Source organism: Trichechus manatus, unplaced genomic scaffold (genome assembly GCF_000243295.1).
Source record: "Trichechus manatus latirostris isolate Lorelei unplaced genomic scaffold, TriManLat1.0 scaffold00188, whole genome shotgun sequence".
NCBI classification, from domain to species: Eukaryota; Metazoa; Chordata; class Mammalia; order Sirenia; family Trichechidae; genus Trichechus; species Trichechus manatus.
The window spans coordinates 4,712,825-4,730,763 of NW_004444124.1; the positions used below are offsets into that span (position 1 = coordinate 4,712,825).

Here is a 17,939-nt window from a genome sequence, read left to right on the forward strand (position 1 = left end):
ATTGATCTGTCTGTCAATACACCAGTACCATACTGCCTTGATTACTGTAGCTTTATAATCAGTTTGAAATTGGGAAGTTTATTCCTCCAACTTTGTTATTTTTCAGAATTGTTTTGACTGTTCTGGGTTCTTTGCATTTCTATATAGATTTTAGGATCAGCTTATCATGTTCTGGGAAAAAAAAAAAAAGTCTGCTGGGATTTTTATAGGGATAATGTTGAATCTAAGATCAATTTGGGAAGAACTGCCATCTTAGCAATATGAGACCTCCAGTCCATGAACATAGAATGTGTCTCCATTTATTTATGTTCTTTAGTTTCTTTCAGTAATGTTTTGCAGTTTTCAGTGTATAAGTCCTGTGTTTCTTTTGGTAAATTTCTAAGTATTTTATTGTTGTGAGTGGAATTTTCTTCTTAGTTTCATTTTTGGATTGTTTGTTGCTAGTCTGTAGCTATGCAATGGATTTTTGTGTATTGATCTTGTATCTTGTGACCTTGTAGAACAGTCTCTTTGAGCTAGGAGCCACCAGTGCAAACCAAGAGAATCATATCCCCTACCTTCCACCTGCTGCAGGGATCTCTCGTTCAGCCCATCACTGCCTAAGTGCATCCAAGTATGAAGGTCACTTCATTAAGAGGTTGTGCATTCATTCTTGAGCAGTTCTGCTAGAAAGTTCTTCCTTAAGCCAGCTGAAATCAGCATCCCTGTAGCTCTTGACCACTGGGCCTAGTTCTGCTCTCTGGAGCTAAGCAAAGCAATTCTGCTGCCCCTTCTACAAGCCCCCACCTGTTCTCTTCAGTGCGGCCCCCAGAACTGGAGATCACAAGGTGCAGGTCACCTGCCATGGGAACACCACACCCTCTGCTGCGGCCTAACACTAGCCTGCCTCTTCCGGGGCCACAAACACCTTATCCCCAGAGTGTGCCTTCATGTCAAAAGACAGACTTCAGAACTGCAAGGGATTCTTTTAATGTTGCTAGTCTGCTATTCCCTTTGGCCCTCTGAAAGGCTTCTCAGAGTGCACAGGGCGGAAGTCGCCATTTGCGCCACCCAGCAACCTGAAAAGAACCAGTCGTCTTCAAGTTGACTCCAACTCATGGTGAACCCATGTGTGTCAGAGTAGGGTTTTCAACGGCTAATTTTTCGTTAAGTAGATTGCCAGCCCTTTCTTCCAAGGTACCTCTGGGTGGACTCAAACCACCAACAATTCAGTTAGCAGCCAAGCACTTAACATTTGCACCACCTAGGGACAAATACATGGTATACAGCAATAAATAACATCAAGGCATGGTGAAAAATTGTTTTCTTTTAAATTACCTTTCAGCCTCTCTGATTACAGCAGGAGAAAGTCTCCCTTGGTGTTGATGTGTGTCTAATAGCATTTTGATACCTTACTAATCCCCACCTTTATTTTTAAATAGAGAGCAGGCCTTGGGAATTTGCATTGCTTAATACCACTTTGTTTCTCCTTCTATTCATTTATGGCATTTATTCCTTTTACCTCAGTGTTGTAAAGTTTTCTTTTAAAATAAGCTTAGTTAAGTAACAGCTTTTGAGATGATAAGGAAAGTGGTATCGGGATTGGAGGTGGTGCATGGAGATGGCCACAGGAAGGTGGTGGGGGATGTCAGATGTGTGGGAGGCCTCGGCTGCCTTTGCTCGGGCACCCTGACCAGGCCGTTTTCCCACAGTGAGCTCTCCCAGCTCCTCAGGAAGTGGCCGGGGCTGCAGGCTGACCAGGAGGGCTACTAACTGGCCTGTGTCCGCAGGTGTGGCGGGCTAGGGCTGGTGCTGGCCAGCGCAGGCTTCGGCATGCTGACGGCGCCCATCATTGAGCTGCACAACCAGAAAGGCTACTTCCTGCACCACATCATCTTCGCCTGCTGCACACTCATCTGCATCATCTGCATCCTCCTGCTGCCCGAGAGCAGGCACCAGAACCTGCCCGAGAGCATCTCCAACGGCGAGCACTACACTCGGCAGCCACTCCTGCCGCACAAGAAGGGCGAGCAGCCACTGCTGCTCACCAACGCCGAGCTCAAGGACTACTCGGGCCTACACGATGTGGCCATGGCCGCAGGGGACGCGCTGCAGCCTGAGGGTGCCACGGCCAATGGCAGGAAGACTATGTAGGCACACGGGCTGCAGGTGAGGGGTGTTGCGCAGGGTCCCAGGCCTGGGCTGAGCGTGGTAGGCGGGCAGGTGGGCAGGCAGCCAGCACAGGGACAGTCTGCCACACAGCCCAGCAATGTGTGTTTGAGGAAACAAACTCTTTGGAAATAACCCTTCAAAGACTTTCTTTTCTGCCATTAAATGTTTGTATTTATTTTGGTCATTTTTACAAGAAGCACTTTATTCCCTTTCCTCTTGCTGATCACACACGAGACCACCTCTGTGGGAAGAGCGACAGCCCTTCCAAGGAAGATCCTTCACTAGCCAACAGCAGCGGCCTGTCTTCTTGCTCCCCACCCCACTCAGGAGAACCAGCAGTTCCCTGCACTGTGGCCCCGGCTGCGCCCGCCCTGTACAAGACACAGCGCTATCCCAACCACCTCTGGGACCGCACTTTAGACGGGGTGAAATGTACATTATGTAGCTTTTGCTAGAGAGTCTGCATATGGTTTTTTAAAAGGTCTTTTTTTTTTTTTTTTCCTATCTGTAAGGTAAGAACTTCTGTTCCACGTGTTTGGGGGAAAGCAGTTCACAAATATCATTAAAACCAGCTTAGTCTTTTCTTCAGGATCATCCTTTTGTACTTAATGCCAGAACCTCTTTTGGGAAAAGTTTAGACATTTCATTAGAAATCTCAAATGACCAGTGGCAATAGCACCACAGCTTTTCTGACACCAGGTTTGCCTAATTATGTGCAGAACAAATGTGGTGGGGTCTGAGACATTTTGATTTTTGTTAATACAACTTCCCAGATTTAGCTCCAGCAGAAGAATTCTCTCCTTCACGATCAGCTTTTTTGCCAGCACTACTTGAAAACATGGCTACTTCCTGAACTAAAAATAGGAAAAAAACTGAAATACACTCCTAACGCACATCCACAGGAGGGGGACTCCCTGTCACCCGCACCTGGAGCACACGCCATGCAGAAAATCACCAGCTGGGACACCTGTCGGCTCGCTGACGCCATGCCCAGAGACAAGGCGCCTATTGGGCGAACCCTCAAGAACCGTGTTGTTCCCAGTATCTTCCTGTGGCCCACTTCTCTGCTTGTCCCTCTGTCAGTGCAGAAGTGGGCACAGGGCGAGGAGCGGGACGTCTCACAGGAGAGTCTGCTGGACAGCCAGTCTCTTAAGAGCACCAAGACAAACAAGGAAAGCAATAATCAACCAAAGCTCCACTCCCTCCTCCTGCCTGTAAGCCAAGGGTTTTCAGTTTGCTCCTAATTTTGTCCCAGACAAGGAGGGTTTCTTCTTGCCTTTCCAGGTCAAGCTTTATCGATCTGTCTGAAGGGGTGGCTCGGTGGGAACTTGTAGGAGGGCTTCCTCCAGGACCCTCGGGGGCCACTAGAACTTACAGTTGATTCCTCTGAGAAACAGCCCTCCTGGCTCAGGTGGATACCTCTTTGTAGCAGCAGTCAACGGCTTTCTTCAGACAGCCATGGTTCTTCCAGAATTCAGAGGGTCTTGAGCCAGCCTCCTCTGCTCACCTGCCCCTTAGTGGTGCGCACTTTTTGTCCTCCAGAGAAGCTGGGACAGGGGCCTCTGTTAAACAATTCGATAACTTCCAACTGATGGTAGCTGTATTCAAAAGGGCAGAAAGGAGGTAGCTTCACCTGCCTTTTCTCTCCTTCCTGATTTTATCTGCTCTGTGCTTACTGGTTCTCCTCCAAAGACAGTGCAGGCGCCAGTGGGAGACCCCTGACTAGACACACAGACTGTTCTGAGGCACTGGGACTCGTCTCGTAGCTGATGTCTGGAGTCAGAGCTGCTCCAGAGCCACCTGCTCCGCCAGGGGTGGTCATCGGGCCAGCCCCCTCAGCTGACCCACTCCGTGCCCACTCACCCTTGCCTGCCCTGGTCTCCTGAGTCATTTCTGTTCCATGTTTCAATGTTAGTCTGCCTTCACCTTTAAAAAGGCCTTTGTTTAGATGTGGGCAGCTTCGCGTGCCAAACTTGTGAAATACCTTTTGCCTTTTTTAGAGTCCTTGCTACAAAGCCACCTGGCAGCAAACTCCTTACATGCAGCACGTGACATATACACAGCCAGGCCAGGTGGTGACCAGGGCAGGTAGACGGAGCCGCTCCCAGGCACCCTCAGCACAGGACACCTTACGATCCACTTACTGTACTACAGAAAGACTTGTAGACAGCAGGAATCGTGAGCACTCACAAACTGATCATGTAGAGCTTCTTAAGAAACGTCCTGAAGCTAGAGCAAGCTGCAGTGCCCTCTAGGAAGGAGGTGGCAAGGCATAGCACTTAGAACTTCTGTCCCCAGATCTCTGATCTCCATCTCAAATGGTGACAATAGAAACAGTCCACCAAAGACCAGGCTAAGCACTTCAGCAGTTAGGACCCAGTCATCAAAGGGCTAGGAGAGAAGCTAGGTTTGAGTCCGGGCTCTTGGTACAGAGGAAAGTGATATTCCTTTAACCAAAGTCTGCAGATTTTATTCAGAGTGACTGTCCGGTAGGTGGCATCTCAGCAAGGAGAGCTGCGAGCTGTGAGCTCTCCAGTCTGGGCAGCCTCAAGGATGGGGTAGAGCTGTTCTGCTGGCCAACTCCACGGAGGGACAGCTGAGGCTCTTGAGGACAGTTTACTAAATGCAGCCAAAGCAGGAAAGCTCCCCTGAGGGCAGAGCCCATGCCACCCAAGTAAGATAGCAGGGGGGGAACACAGGCCAAACCACATCTGGTCCTGCCTGTCCTGCACGGAGCTGGCCTACACCCGGTTATGCTTGAAGCTCAGCAGTCCTGGTTCCTTCTCAGGCACATGCCACGTCAAGTCAGCCCTCCACCTCCAGGGACAACACCCCAAGTACCAAGACGGGTACTCCCAGCTCCTCCCCCTTCTATCTCCTTTCTGTGCACCCTACCTCCTAAACCATCAGGGAGCTTCAATCCCCTTCCCATAAAGTTATGCACAAATGTGAACAGCTGAGACAGGGCTCGATCTTTCATTTGTTCTTTTCCAGATGTCAATAATTCCCATCAACTACCCTAAATATTAGCACTAGGGACAACAGGAGAAAGTTTTAAATGTTTTGTCTTCTAAAAGAGCATAATCATCTGCTACTGGAGGAAAGGGGCTAGTAAGTGGGTCTGGCCCCAGAACAGAAAGCAACACTAGACAGGCACAGGAAGTCCTGCCCTCGGACATGACTACTTCCTAGAGCCACACAAGCAATCACTGAACTGGAAGTGCCATTACTGAACTTTGTGACTCTCCCATCACTACATGCTGGGGATCCCACACCTCACCTTCGTCTTTCTTTTCAAGAACAAAACCTCATGTTAATGTACTGTGTTATGTTTTAGGAAGGCAGTAATGTGTTCCGTCTAGCGGGGAACGCTCCCCTCCCCATCCTGTAGCCCACTCCTGCCGAGGTTTCCCTGAGAACTGTTGCTGTGCGTTTGGTGGCCATGGGTCTGGTGGGGCTCACTCAGCACAAGCCTGTTGAGTTCAGAACTGTCTGCAAAGCTACATGTCTGCATGATGTCACATCTGTTGTACCTTGGGGAAAAATTGTATGTAAATGTACAGAAATAAAAATGCTGCCCCATTAACCAATTTCCTCTGGAATGTCTTCCCTACCTCATCTGGTGGCCTCCAGTGAAGGACATTTCCTGCCATGCCTATGAGTAATAAAACCCTCCATGTTGATCCCGCTCTCCCAGCGTCACTGCTTTAACCTGCTGTAAACCGTCCTCACTCCAGCCCCAAGAGGGACAGGTGCCTCTCACTTTGTGTGGGGAGTCCTCGTCTTAAAAGCAGAGACTGGAATGAACACAGGCTGTTTATTTAGTACTATTCTCAGACCACCCGAGAAGCGTGTGGCCATCAGATTTAGGATTTTTCTCTTCTTGTTATTTATGTTCTGCTGATCCAGCCTGAGGGCTCCCAGAGAGGTCAGGGCAGCATCTTACACTGTGACTTGCGAGGAAAGACGAATAACCCAAAATTCTTCTCTAATGTAGTATTTTTTAACCAGAAAACAGTATTTCTTTAATAAAGTATTTATACCAAACTCTTCTCTCGCTAGCCGAGTCGTGTTACTTATTATTCCTAGAGAGGCCAACCCTGTGCTTTCCAAGTTGCGCCTGTGCTGGCTGAAGCCCTCCAAGGAGCACGGATGTCTGCAGGTGTGCACTCTCGAACCCCAGACCTGCTCCTCTGAACACCTTGCTCATGTCACCACCTGGGTGCCTACCACTGGCTAATACAAGATTGCTGCTGTGGCACAAGATGTGCTACAGGGCACTGACTCGTATCTAGTCACAGAGGGACCCAGATATACCCCAAAGGTTAGAAAGCCCTGTGCCAGCGATTCTCAACCTACATGCATGTAGAAGCACCAGGGCAGCTTTTCCAATCTCCAGATCCCAGCCAGGACCCGTAGAATCTGGTGGGGGGCAAGGTAGCGGAAGTCTGTGAAAGCTCCTCTGTGAACTGGGTCAGGAGCCACTGATCCCTGACATGCTGCTTTGGGGGAGGATGTGAAAGAAAATGTGCAGCCTATGGTACTAGTAGCCTGGAATCCATTTACAGATGACAAAAGCGTTGGCTTGGGACTTGGGATAAAAAGGGAAGACGATGGAAAGGTATCAGGAAGAGAAAGGAGGAGCATTTGGCTCCATGTGAGTGAGGACAGAAAACCATAATGGGCATCTTAATTGCCATGGCAATTAAGGTTTACAGAGCATTTCTATATATTTAATCCTAAAGATAACCCAGCAAGGTGAATGCTGTTATTCCCATCATAGGTTAGGAAACAGGACCACACATGGAGTAAGCTGTGGAGCTGGCGCACAAACCAGGCCCAGGGAGAGTGGTGCCAGAGAGAAGCACTGAGGGGGTGGGTGAGCCTCCACTCACAGGCAGACAGAGGCCTCGGGAAAACACACCCCCCAGGATGTTTTAGAAGTATTGCCTTAATTCTAATTGGAGTATACACAATTTAACAGAGCCATAGCTCATGTAAACACTCTCGGATTATTGGATTAGCCCGCTTCAATCCCAACAAAACCCCATCCTAACCCCTTCTACCACTGAGCGCTCAAAGGAAGACCGTTTACTGCCCATTTGGCTTGTCTCCTACCCCATATGGATCGGTATGAGCCTTTGGCCCCAACCCTGGTGAGGGGAAGAAGGAAAGTTATAAGACTACCCTTCAAAAACAAAATTTAAACATACAACTTAATAAGCATCAGACTGTGAAATTCAATACGTTTATTTAAACTGATATTGTACATAAGTTATAAATCCTCACTTCTGCCACTCAGCTAGAACTTTTCTGGAAAAGCGTCCATTTCTTCCTTGATCCTGTTTTCTACAAGTAATGCGAAGCTGCTGTCTGTATTCTGAAGATTATAGCTGACAAACACCTGTTTGTTGGTCTTCCTTGCTGCCAAGAGACAATACATTGACACAGGTGAGGGAGACGCTCGGGAAAAAGGAACAGGTTAAGGGAGAGAGAAGTTTTTACGACTCTTCACAGACAGCTGCTGCAAATGCACACTAACATCATTTAGACCCTCTCTTAGTCTCTAGAGGTTCTCAAATGTGGTCCCTGGCGGCACCAACATCGTGTGGAACTTGTTAGAGATGCAGATTCTCAGGCCCTCCCCAGACCTGAAAACACTCCAGGGATGGGGCCAGCAATCTGGGTTAACAAGCCCTCTAGGTCATACCAAACACTGAAGTTGGAAGCCACTGCTATACACAGAGGGTTTCTTTTTTTTGTTTTTTACCTTTTTAAAAACATGGATAACATTAAATTGTTTAATAACAAAGTACGTTAAATATAAAAGCATTTAAAATAAAATACTAAAGTTCTTCAGTGCCACTCCCCTCCCAGAGATAATAATTTCATTCCTATGCATTTACACACACACACAGTATATATAGTACACACATACTGTATATATGTACACACAAAAGTGTATATATGTACATATACACACAGAGACACAGTGTATATGTACATATACACAGATACACTGTATATATGTACGTATATACACAACATATATATGTACACACAGTATATATATGTACACACACACACAGTGTATATATGCACACACACGAATACACACAAACATATAGTTTTCAATTTGATGGTGAATGTATGTTTTAGCCCTTTCTACACAACCAGTAATAACCAGGTGAGGCATACTGGGTCAACTGCAAAAACCCAGCAGAGTCCCCCACCCAGAATCAGAAAGAAAGGACAAGGTTTTGAAGACAAGTCCGCATTGAGCCTAAAGCGCTTAAACACCAACTGTGCAGTGCAGAGGTGACCACCTCACAGCCTACACGTACCCTCCTGCCAGGCCTCACCCCAGGCTTAAGGCAGAGGCAGGAAGTCCCACTTGCCTGTGGAGAGGCACCCACCCCTCTTGCCACCACCGACATTAGTCGATCATGGTCTTCATCATCTCAGCCCCATCATTATTGTCATCCTTGAAGGTGGTGAGGTGAGGTGGGGACACCAGGAATAGCACAGCACATCCCTCCACAACCTGGACCTGACTTCGCCATGTAGCCAGCCTGTCGCTCCTGTTGTCGCCATCGGCACGATGGGAGGCAGGTGAGCAGGCCTGAGCTAGGAATCACAGGCCAGTTCCCTTGAGCCCACCACTGCCTGGGGCCTCTTTGGGCCCAACCTTTGTTTGTCAAGTGAGGACGGGCAGACCCCAGGATCTCCGACGCCTCTCTTCAGCTGTATAAGGCTGTGGATCGAAGACTTCTGAACCAGACTGGGTCGTAAGTGACAGGGCAGCCTGACACCCCACTGGACAGATGAAAGCACTCCTGTCCTGGGGGCTGACATCCAGTCTCAGCCTCTCCGGCCCCACCGGCCCCACCTCGGACACCTCTATCTCAGACCACAGGCACTGAAGCTTGGAGAAGAGAAGCAGCCTCCTCCCACAGTAATGCTCACTCACCGGTGCTTCAGGGGACTCCCGCCACCCCTCTGCTGGGAGTATCCCTCCTACCTCCTCGACCTAACAGGCAAACTTTGCTAACCCTTCAAGACTCCAGTCCAACTTGAACCGTTCCCGAAGCTCTCCCAGGCCACTCCCTGCCTCCCCAGTGCCTGCATGACACCCTACTAATGCCCGCATCCCACGTCATTACAAATACAGATATACCTCGTTTTATTGTGCTTCACTTTATTGTATTTTGCAGATATTGTGTTTTTTACAAATTGAATGTCTGTGGCAACCCTGTGTCCAGTAAGTCTGTCGGTGCCATTTTTCTAACAGCATGTGCTCATTTCCTGTCTATGTGTCACATTTTGGTAATTCTCAACAATATTTCAAACTTTTTCATTATTATTGTATCTGTTATGGTAATCTGTGATCATTGATCTTAAATGTTACTACTGTAATTGTTTTGGGGCACCATAAACCCCACCCATATAAGACAGTGAACTTAACTGATAAATGCTGTGTGTTCTCACTGCTCCACCAACCAGCCATTCCCCCATCTCTCTCTCCTCAGGCCTCCCTATTCCCTGAGACACAACAATATTGAAATTAGGCCAGTTAATAACCCTACAGTAGCCTCTAAGTGTTCAAGTGAAAGGAAGAGTCACAAGTCTCTCACTTTAAATCAAAAGCTAGAAATGATTAAGCTTACTGAGAAGGGCATGTCAAAAGCTAGGATAGGCCAAAAGCTAGGCCTCTTGCACCAGTTAGCCAAATTGTGAATGCAAAGGAAAAGTTCTTGAAGGAAATTAAAAGTGCTACTCCAGTGAACACATGAATGATAAGAAAGCAAAACAGCCTTATTGCTGAATGGAGAAAGTTTTAGTGGTCTGGACAGAAGATCAAATCAGCCACAACATTCCCTTACGCCAAAGCCTAATCCGGAAAAAGGCCCTAACTCTCTTCAATTCTATGAAGGCTGAGTAATGTGAGGAAGCTGTAGAAGAAAAGTATGAAGATAGCAGAGGTTGGTTCATGAGGGTTATGGAAAGAAGCTGTCTTCATAACATAAAAGTGCAAGGTGAAGCGGAAAGTTATCCAGAAGATCTAGCTAAGATAATTGACGAAGGTGGCTACAATAAACAACAGATTTTCAATGTAGACGAAATAGCATTATATTGGAAGAAAATGCCATCTAGAACTTTCTTAGCTAGAGAGGAGAAGTCAATGCCTGGCTTCAAAGGACAGGCTGACTCTTTTGTTAGAGGCTAATGCAGCTGGTGACTTTAAGTTGAAACCAATGCTTATTACCATTCCCAAAATCCTAGGGCCCTTAAGAATTATGTTAAATCTACTCCACCTGTGCTCTATAAACAGAACAACAAAGCCTGGATGACAGCATATCTGTTTATAACATAGTTTACAGAATAATTTAAGCCCACTGTTGAGACCTACTGCTCAGAAAAAGATTCCCTTCAAAATATTATTGCTCATTGACAATGCACCTGGTCACCCAAGAGCACTGATGGAGATGTACAAGGAGATTAATGTTGTTTTCATGCCTGCTAATACAACATCCATTCTGCAGCCCACGGATCAAGGAGTAATTTTGACTTTTAAGTCTTATTATTTAAGAAATACATTTTGTAAGGCTATAGCTGCTATAGATAGTAATTCGTCTGATGGATCTGGGCAAAGTAAATTGAAAACCTTCTGGAAAGGATTCACCATTCCAGATGCCATTAAGAATATTCATGATTCATGGGAGGAGGTCAAAATATCAACATTAACAGGAGTTTGGAAGAAGTTGATCCAGCCCCTCACTAATGACTTTGAGGGGTTCAAGACTTCAGTGGAGGAAGTAACTTCAGATGTGGTGGAAATAGCAAGAGAACTAGAATTAGAAGTGGAGCCTGAAGATGTGACTGAATCGCTGCAATCTCATGATAAAACTTTAATGGACGAGAAGTTGCTTCTTATGGATGAGCAAAAAAAGAGGTTTCTTGAAATGGAATCTACTCCTGGTGAAGATGCTGTGAACATTGTTGAAATGTTTTAGAATATTACATAAACGTAGTTGATAAAGCAGTGGCAGGGTTTGAGAGGACTGACTCCAATTTTGAAAGATGTTCTACTGTGGGTAAAATGCTATCAAACAGCATCACATGCTATAGAAAAATCTTTCGTGAAGGGACATGTCAATCAATGTGGCAAATTTCATTGTTGTCTAATTTTAAGAAATTACCACAACCACTCCAACCTTCAGCGACCACCACCCTGGATCAGTCAGCAGCCATCAACATCGAGGCAAGACCCCCCACCAGCAAACAGATTACGACTCGCTGCAGGCTCAGATGATAGTTAGCATTTTTTGGCAATAAATTATTTTTTAATTAAGGTACATACATTGTTTTTCAGACATAATGCTACTGTACACTTAATAGACAATCAAACCAAACACATTGCGTTGAGTCGATTCCGACTGATAGCGACCCTTAGAGCAGAACTGCCCTATAGGGTTTCCAAGGAGTGGCTGGTGGATTCCAACTGCCAACTTTTTAGTTAGCAGCTGAGCTCTTAGCCACTGCGCCACCAGGGCTCCAAAACACCAAACCCATTGCCATCGAGTTGACTCTGACTCATAGCGACCCTACAGAACAGAGTAGAATGCCTCATAGACTTGGTGAAGACTTAAAGAAATAATACGTATGAAGTGCGTAATGCAGTGCTTGGCACAGAACAAGCCCTCGATAGATGTCCTTATTTTTACAGATATGGCATTTCTATGTTGCCCTACAACGTAAGTTCCTCCACATGAGGGTCTAGGGTCAGTCCCCTGGATACCTCCACACCAGGACTAGTGGGGGCTTAGTCACTGGCTAAGAGATGAGCAGACCGGGGACTCAGGAAGGGCCCCAGAGGAAGTGAAGGCGCCTCCATGCTGGTGGTTTCTGGGAGTCGTGACTGCCTAGTGACCAGGGGCACTCATGCTGGGGTTAGCAGGCACATGCCCTTCTCACCTGACTGTCTGGGAACTGCAGAAGCGTATGAAGGGGTAGGCCTTCCCTCTCTCATGCTTTGTATTTCTGCCCACTCCATACTCACCCGTTAGCCAAGCCCCCTGTTCCTCTCTAGCCGCAAAGAGCAGCACACTGAAAGGCAAGGGCAGTCCTTCCTGTCCGGCAGTGGCACCCTCTCCCTGGGCTCCACCGCATCCCCACAAGAGCCTGGGAGGTAACCTTGAGCCCCTACCCACTAGGCAGTGTGGCATCACCTACCCTCCTCCTAGCTCCATGACATTCCTGAGCAGGAGGACAAATGCGCTCGTGGGAGGAATGAAATAGATCTGTTCTTCATCAGCTGGACAGCAGCCACAACAGATGGGATAGTAGCAGTGAGCACATGTCCAGCTAACAAAGACCCAACATACATGTCTGCATTTACCTAGTGGACAATGAGCTAAATTTTCTTTTAATACAGGGTCTTCTAAGTGATTTGCTTCAGGTTCCATTACACGGGACAGTGCCCACAGGACTGATCTCACAGGAAATGAGTACAAGCACCTGGCGGTCCCAGGCCTGCCAGTACGTACCTAAGCGCTGGGCAAGGCCAGTGGACGTCGTGTCGGAAGTGTCTCCGAGGAGGGAGGTGGCCACAGGAATGGAGTCCTAAAAACAAAACAGAGAAAGGTTTACACACAGAAGAAAAAAAACCATCTTTGATGGTTAAGATGGAGGGGAGAGATAGAGAAGATAAATCACTAACTAGATAGTAAACAAGTGTTAACTTTGGTGAAAGGAAAGACAGCACACAATATAGGGGAAGTCAGCACAACCTGACCAAAGCAAAGTCATAGAAGCTTCCTAGACACATCCAAATAGCTTGAGGGACCGAGTTGCTGGGGCTGAGGGCTGGGGATCATGGTCTCGGGGGACAACTAGGTCATCGTTGTTCATAAAGAAAATGTTCTACATCCTACTTTGGTGAGTAGCATCTGGGGTCTTAAAAGCTTGCAAGCGGCCATCTAAGATACATCTACTGGTCCCATCCCGTCCGGAGCAATGGAGAATGAAGAAAACCAAAGATACAAGGAAAATATTAGTCCAAAGGACTAACGGACCACATGAACCATAGCCTCCACCAGCCTGAGCCCAGAAGAACCAGATGGTGCCCTGCTACCACCACCAACCGCTCTGACAGGGATCACAGTAGAGGGTCCCAGAGGCAGCAGGAGAAAAATGCAGAACAAAATTCAAATTCACACACACAAAAAGATCAGGCTTACTGGTCTGACACAGACTGGAGGAACCCCCGAGACTAGGGCCCTCAGACACCCTAACTCAGAACTGAAGCCACTACTGAAGTCCACTTTTCAGCCAAAGATTAGACAGGCCTATAAAACAAACAATAACACACGTGAGGGATGTGCTTCTTAGTTCAGTCAAATGACCAAATGGGCAACACCTGCCCAAGAGCAAAGACGAGAAGGTAGGAAGGGACAGGAAAACTGGATGAATGGACACAGGGAATCCAGGGTCGAAAGGGGGAGAGTACTGAACATTGCTGGTATTGCAACCAAATCACAAAATTTGTGTATGAATTTTTGAATGAGAAACTAATTTGCACTGTGAACTTTCATCTAAACCACAATAAAATTAAAAACAAAGCAAAGAGTGCACTGCTACTCCTCCCCTAAGCAGGCTGCCAGGCATCTGCTGCTGGGATGCTTCCCAAGGGGGCGGTGCCATGTTCTGCTGGTTCAGAACACATTCTCCAAGAGAAAGAAGTCTTGCAGTGTCAGCAGGCAAGCAGGTTTAACCCCTGAAGCAGATGAAGTCACTACAGTGGGAACACTCTGCAGGGAAATCACTTGCAGTTGGCCCCACAGGCTGTTCATGAGTACCAGGACTTACCTGATACAGTGCTTGTTTTACTGTAGGAAACTCAAAAGCATGCTGAAGAGCAACATTACAGCCAGGAGGGAAGCAGATGAGGTTATTAAGACCACAGCAAGAAGGAAGCTAATCCCACAGCCTAGGTGCCAAGAGTCTCAGGCCCTCCTCCCCCAGAGCCCCCACCAACTAAGAGTCAGAGGCTTGACCTCTCCGTCTAAGCTGGGAAGAAAACGGCCTCCACTAGACCCAGCTCCATTCCCAAAGACTCATCTGGGTTCTGAAAGTTCAACAAGGTCCCTGTGACTCTGGGAAAGCGCGCTAGCCACTGGCATCCATATAGTGAAAATAAAACTTCTGAATATGCTTGGCAGTACTCGTTTCAGATAAAAAGCAATAAAACTAAAGGAACAATATAAACAATGCTAAAATAAACAAACACAGCCCTTCTGAAATCTGGAAGGGATCTTACTTCCAAAGATTTTGGAAGTAACCTAACCATTAAAAAGGCCCAGTTTAAAAGAAAGTAGTCCCTGGATGGCACAAACAGTTAAGCACTCAACTACTAGCTGAAAAGCTGGCTGTTCAAACCCACACAAAGTAACCTTGGAAGACAGGCCTGGCACTCTGCTTCCAAAAGGTCAATCTTGAAAATTCTATGGAACACAGTTCTACTCTCACACAGATGGGGTCACCACAAGTTGGAATCAACTTGACAGCAACTAACAACAAGCTTAAAAGAAAAACCAACCAACTTGTAATATGACCAAAGCTTTCTTTATTAAAATAGCAGACTTCTAGAAGAAAAAGCCTCACTAAGAGGTTGGGGTGTCTTGGAAAGTGACACAGTTTTTTGAGAGGCACAGCTTGTGAAAGAGGTGGGAGGCTCTGGGGTTTAGTGCCCTCCTTCCACCTTACGGTCCACAGCAGAACTGAGCAAACACTGAGTGTGTGCAGAGCAAAGACGGCACAGGTCAGAGATGGGACTCCTTGTCTTCTAAAGGTCAAAGTAACTGCAGCACAGACAGAAGTGGTAAAGGGCTATAAAAGATGATCAAAAAACATAGGCTACTAAACAAATGGAAGGACATTCTGTGTTCACAGATTACACTTACCATATTTTTTGCAAATAGCATGCACATGCAAATAATGCACACACATAACATGCAGAAATGATGAAATTATGTAAAAAAGTTCTAGCATAGTGCACCCATGTATACCATGTCTTGTGACATTTCCAGACATGAATTTCAGCCTCATTCACCTTCATTCCAAAAATGTTACTTTTGATTATATTTGTATAATAAAAGTATAAGCTATGGTAAGAAGTCATGGATTGAGGTTGGTAGTACCCTGGTAATAGGAAAATAAATAATTGAAGCTGTGTGTCTGTTACTATTGATTTAAGCTGATAAATTATATCCCCATAGCTTTTGAGTCATCACTCAGAACCTTGAACCTACTGAAGCCTGTCCATAAATCACCTGCTATCAATTGGAATCATAAAGAAAGAGAAGCCTGCACTGGCATCAATGGCATCCAGTAGCTATCAACAGGAATCTCAATTCAGTCTGCATTGACATAATTATCATAGTTGTCTTCCAACTATGAATTTTAATTAAAGAGGTAGACAAAGCAAAACTGATACACAATCACTCTTGGCTCAACAGCTGAATGTGAAAACCTTACTGTATCATATTAAGTGAAACCATTAAGCTCTGTTTAAAAAAAAAAAACAAAACAAAAAAAACCTGTTGCTGTTGAGCCGATTCCGACTCATGGGACCCTATACAGCAGAGTAGAACTGCCCCGTAGAGTTTCCAAGGAGCACCTGGTGGATTCGAACTGCCGACCGTTTGGTTAGCAGCTAAGCTCTTAACCACTGCGTCACCAGGGCTCCTAAGCTATGTTAGGTCTGCTTATTTCATAGTCTAATTATGTCTTATTAGCGTCAGTGTCTTTGATCAATGATCATTTAGTCACCTTTGCCATATGCTTGCGAGCATATAAAAAGACTTCTTGTATACCTCACGTTTGAATTCTGCGATCTATTTACTAGAACCAGCCAACTATCGATTATATTGTGTACATTTTTTCAGTTTATATATCTAAATTTTAGAACCATACAGGATTATGAGTTCACACCTTCAGGACAACTGAAGCAGGCACCATCAGGACAACTGAAGCAGGCAATGTTTACAGAAGTCTGCAAGTGGGTGGCTTCTGCTTGGGGGAAAATAACCACAGAAACCATCCACAACACATTTAGAAAGGCTGGGAATGTATACCAGTAGAATACCAATGACAAAGATGAAGACACCAAAGGCAGTGATAATGACTTCAGTTCAGAGGTCACAGAAGAGGGTCTGCAGGCAGCTCTGAGACATTGCAATGATGAAAGCGACAAGGGATCGAACTTTAAAGGGTTCCAGAAGTCGGATGATGATGATGACGATGATGACAGTGAATGAACAAACTAGAAAGGCCTATCTTAAGATGAAAACACAATTTCTTCTGGTGATTTTTATTTGTTGGTTTCAAAGAGATTGATTATCAAAAATTGTGTTTCACATTCCCCTTGAGAACTGGAACAAGACAAGGATGCCCTTTATCACCTCCTATTTAACACTGTGCTGGAAGTCCTAGCTAGAGCAATAAGGCAAGAAAAAGAAATAAAGGGTATCTAAATTGGTAATGAAGAAGTTAAACTGTCCCTGTTTGCGGATGATATGATATTATACATAGAAAACCCTAAAGACTCCACAAGAAAACTACTGGAACTAATAGATTCAGCAGAGTAGCAGGATACAAGATAAATGTACAAAAATCAGTTGGATTCCTATATACCAATAAAGAGAACGATGAAATTAGGAAAACAATACCATTAATAATAGCTCCTAAAAAAATAAAACACTTAAAAATAAAATACTTAGAATAAATCTAACTAGGAATGTAAAAGACCTATACAAAGAAAACTACAAAACACTACTGCAAGAAACCCAATGGGATCTACATACGTGGAAAAACATACCATGCGCATGAATAGGAAGACTCAACATTGTGAAAATGACAATTCTACCCAAAGCAATTTACAAATACAATGCAATCCCAATCCAAATAGCAACATTCTTTAAAGAGATGGAAAAACTAATCATTAACTTTATGTGGAAAGGGAAGAAGAACTGGATAAGTAAAGCACTACTGAAGAAGACAAATAAAGTTGGAGGACTCGCACTACCTGACCTCAGAACCTACCATACAGCTACGATAGTCAAAACAGCCTGGTACTGGTACAATGACAGATACACTGACCAATGGAACAGAATTGAGAACCCAGATGTAAATCCATCCACCTACAGCCACCTGATCTTCGACAAGAGCCCAAAGTCTATCAAATGGGGAACAGACAACCTTTTTAACAAATGGTGCTGGCAAAACTGGATGTCCATCTGCAAAAAAAACAAAACAAGACCCATACCTCACAACCATATACAACAAAAACTGATTCAAAATGGACCAAAGACCTAAATATAAACCCAAAAACTATAATGTTCATAAAAGAAAAAAATAGGCTCAATGCTAGAGGCCCTAATACACGGCATTAACAGGATACAAACCATAACCAACAACACACAAACTACAGAAGATAAGCTAGATAACTGGGATCTTCTAAAAATTAAACACTTATGCTCATCAAAAGTCTTCACCAAGAGCAGCGTCTGGGGTCTTAAAAGCCTGTCAGCAGCCATCTAAGATACTCCACTGGTCTCATCCCTTCGGGAGCAAGGGAGAATGAAGAGAACAGGGTACAAGGACAAGATTAGCCCGAAGGACTAATGGACCACAGCTACCAAGGCCTCCACCAGACTGAGTTCAGTACAGCTAGATGGTGCCCGGCTACCACCACTGACTGCTCTGACCAGGATCACAACAGAGGGTTC

The 17,939-nt window shown here is 45.6% G+C and overlaps 2 protein-coding genes across 2 annotated transcripts in view; one reads left to right on the forward strand and one right to left on the reverse strand.

Moving 5' to 3' along the window:
- Positions 1-2,308, forward strand: part of SLC22A23 (solute carrier family 22 member 23) — a 226,341-nt gene extending 224,033 nt beyond the window's left edge. The window contains exon 11 of the mRNA XM_012558815.1: positions 1,770-2,308. Within this exon, the coding sequence (XP_012414269.1) occupies positions 1,770-2,133 (364 nt within the window). The 3' untranslated portion in view covers positions 2,134-2,308. The remainder of the gene's footprint in view (positions 1-1,769) is intronic.
- Positions 2,309-7,282: 4,974 nt separating this feature from the next.
- PSMG4 (proteasome assembly chaperone 4) overlaps positions 7,283-17,939 on the reverse strand; it is a 16,074-nt gene continuing 5,417 nt past the window's right edge. The window contains exons 2-3 of the mRNA XM_004387561.2: positions 12,699-12,774; positions 7,283-7,575 (exon numbers count right to left, since the gene is read on the reverse strand). Coding sequence (XP_004387618.1) covers positions 7,454-7,575; positions 12,699-12,774 — 198 coding nt within the window. The 3' untranslated portion in view covers positions 7,283-7,453. The remainder of the gene's footprint in view (positions 7,576-12,698; positions 12,775-17,939) is intronic.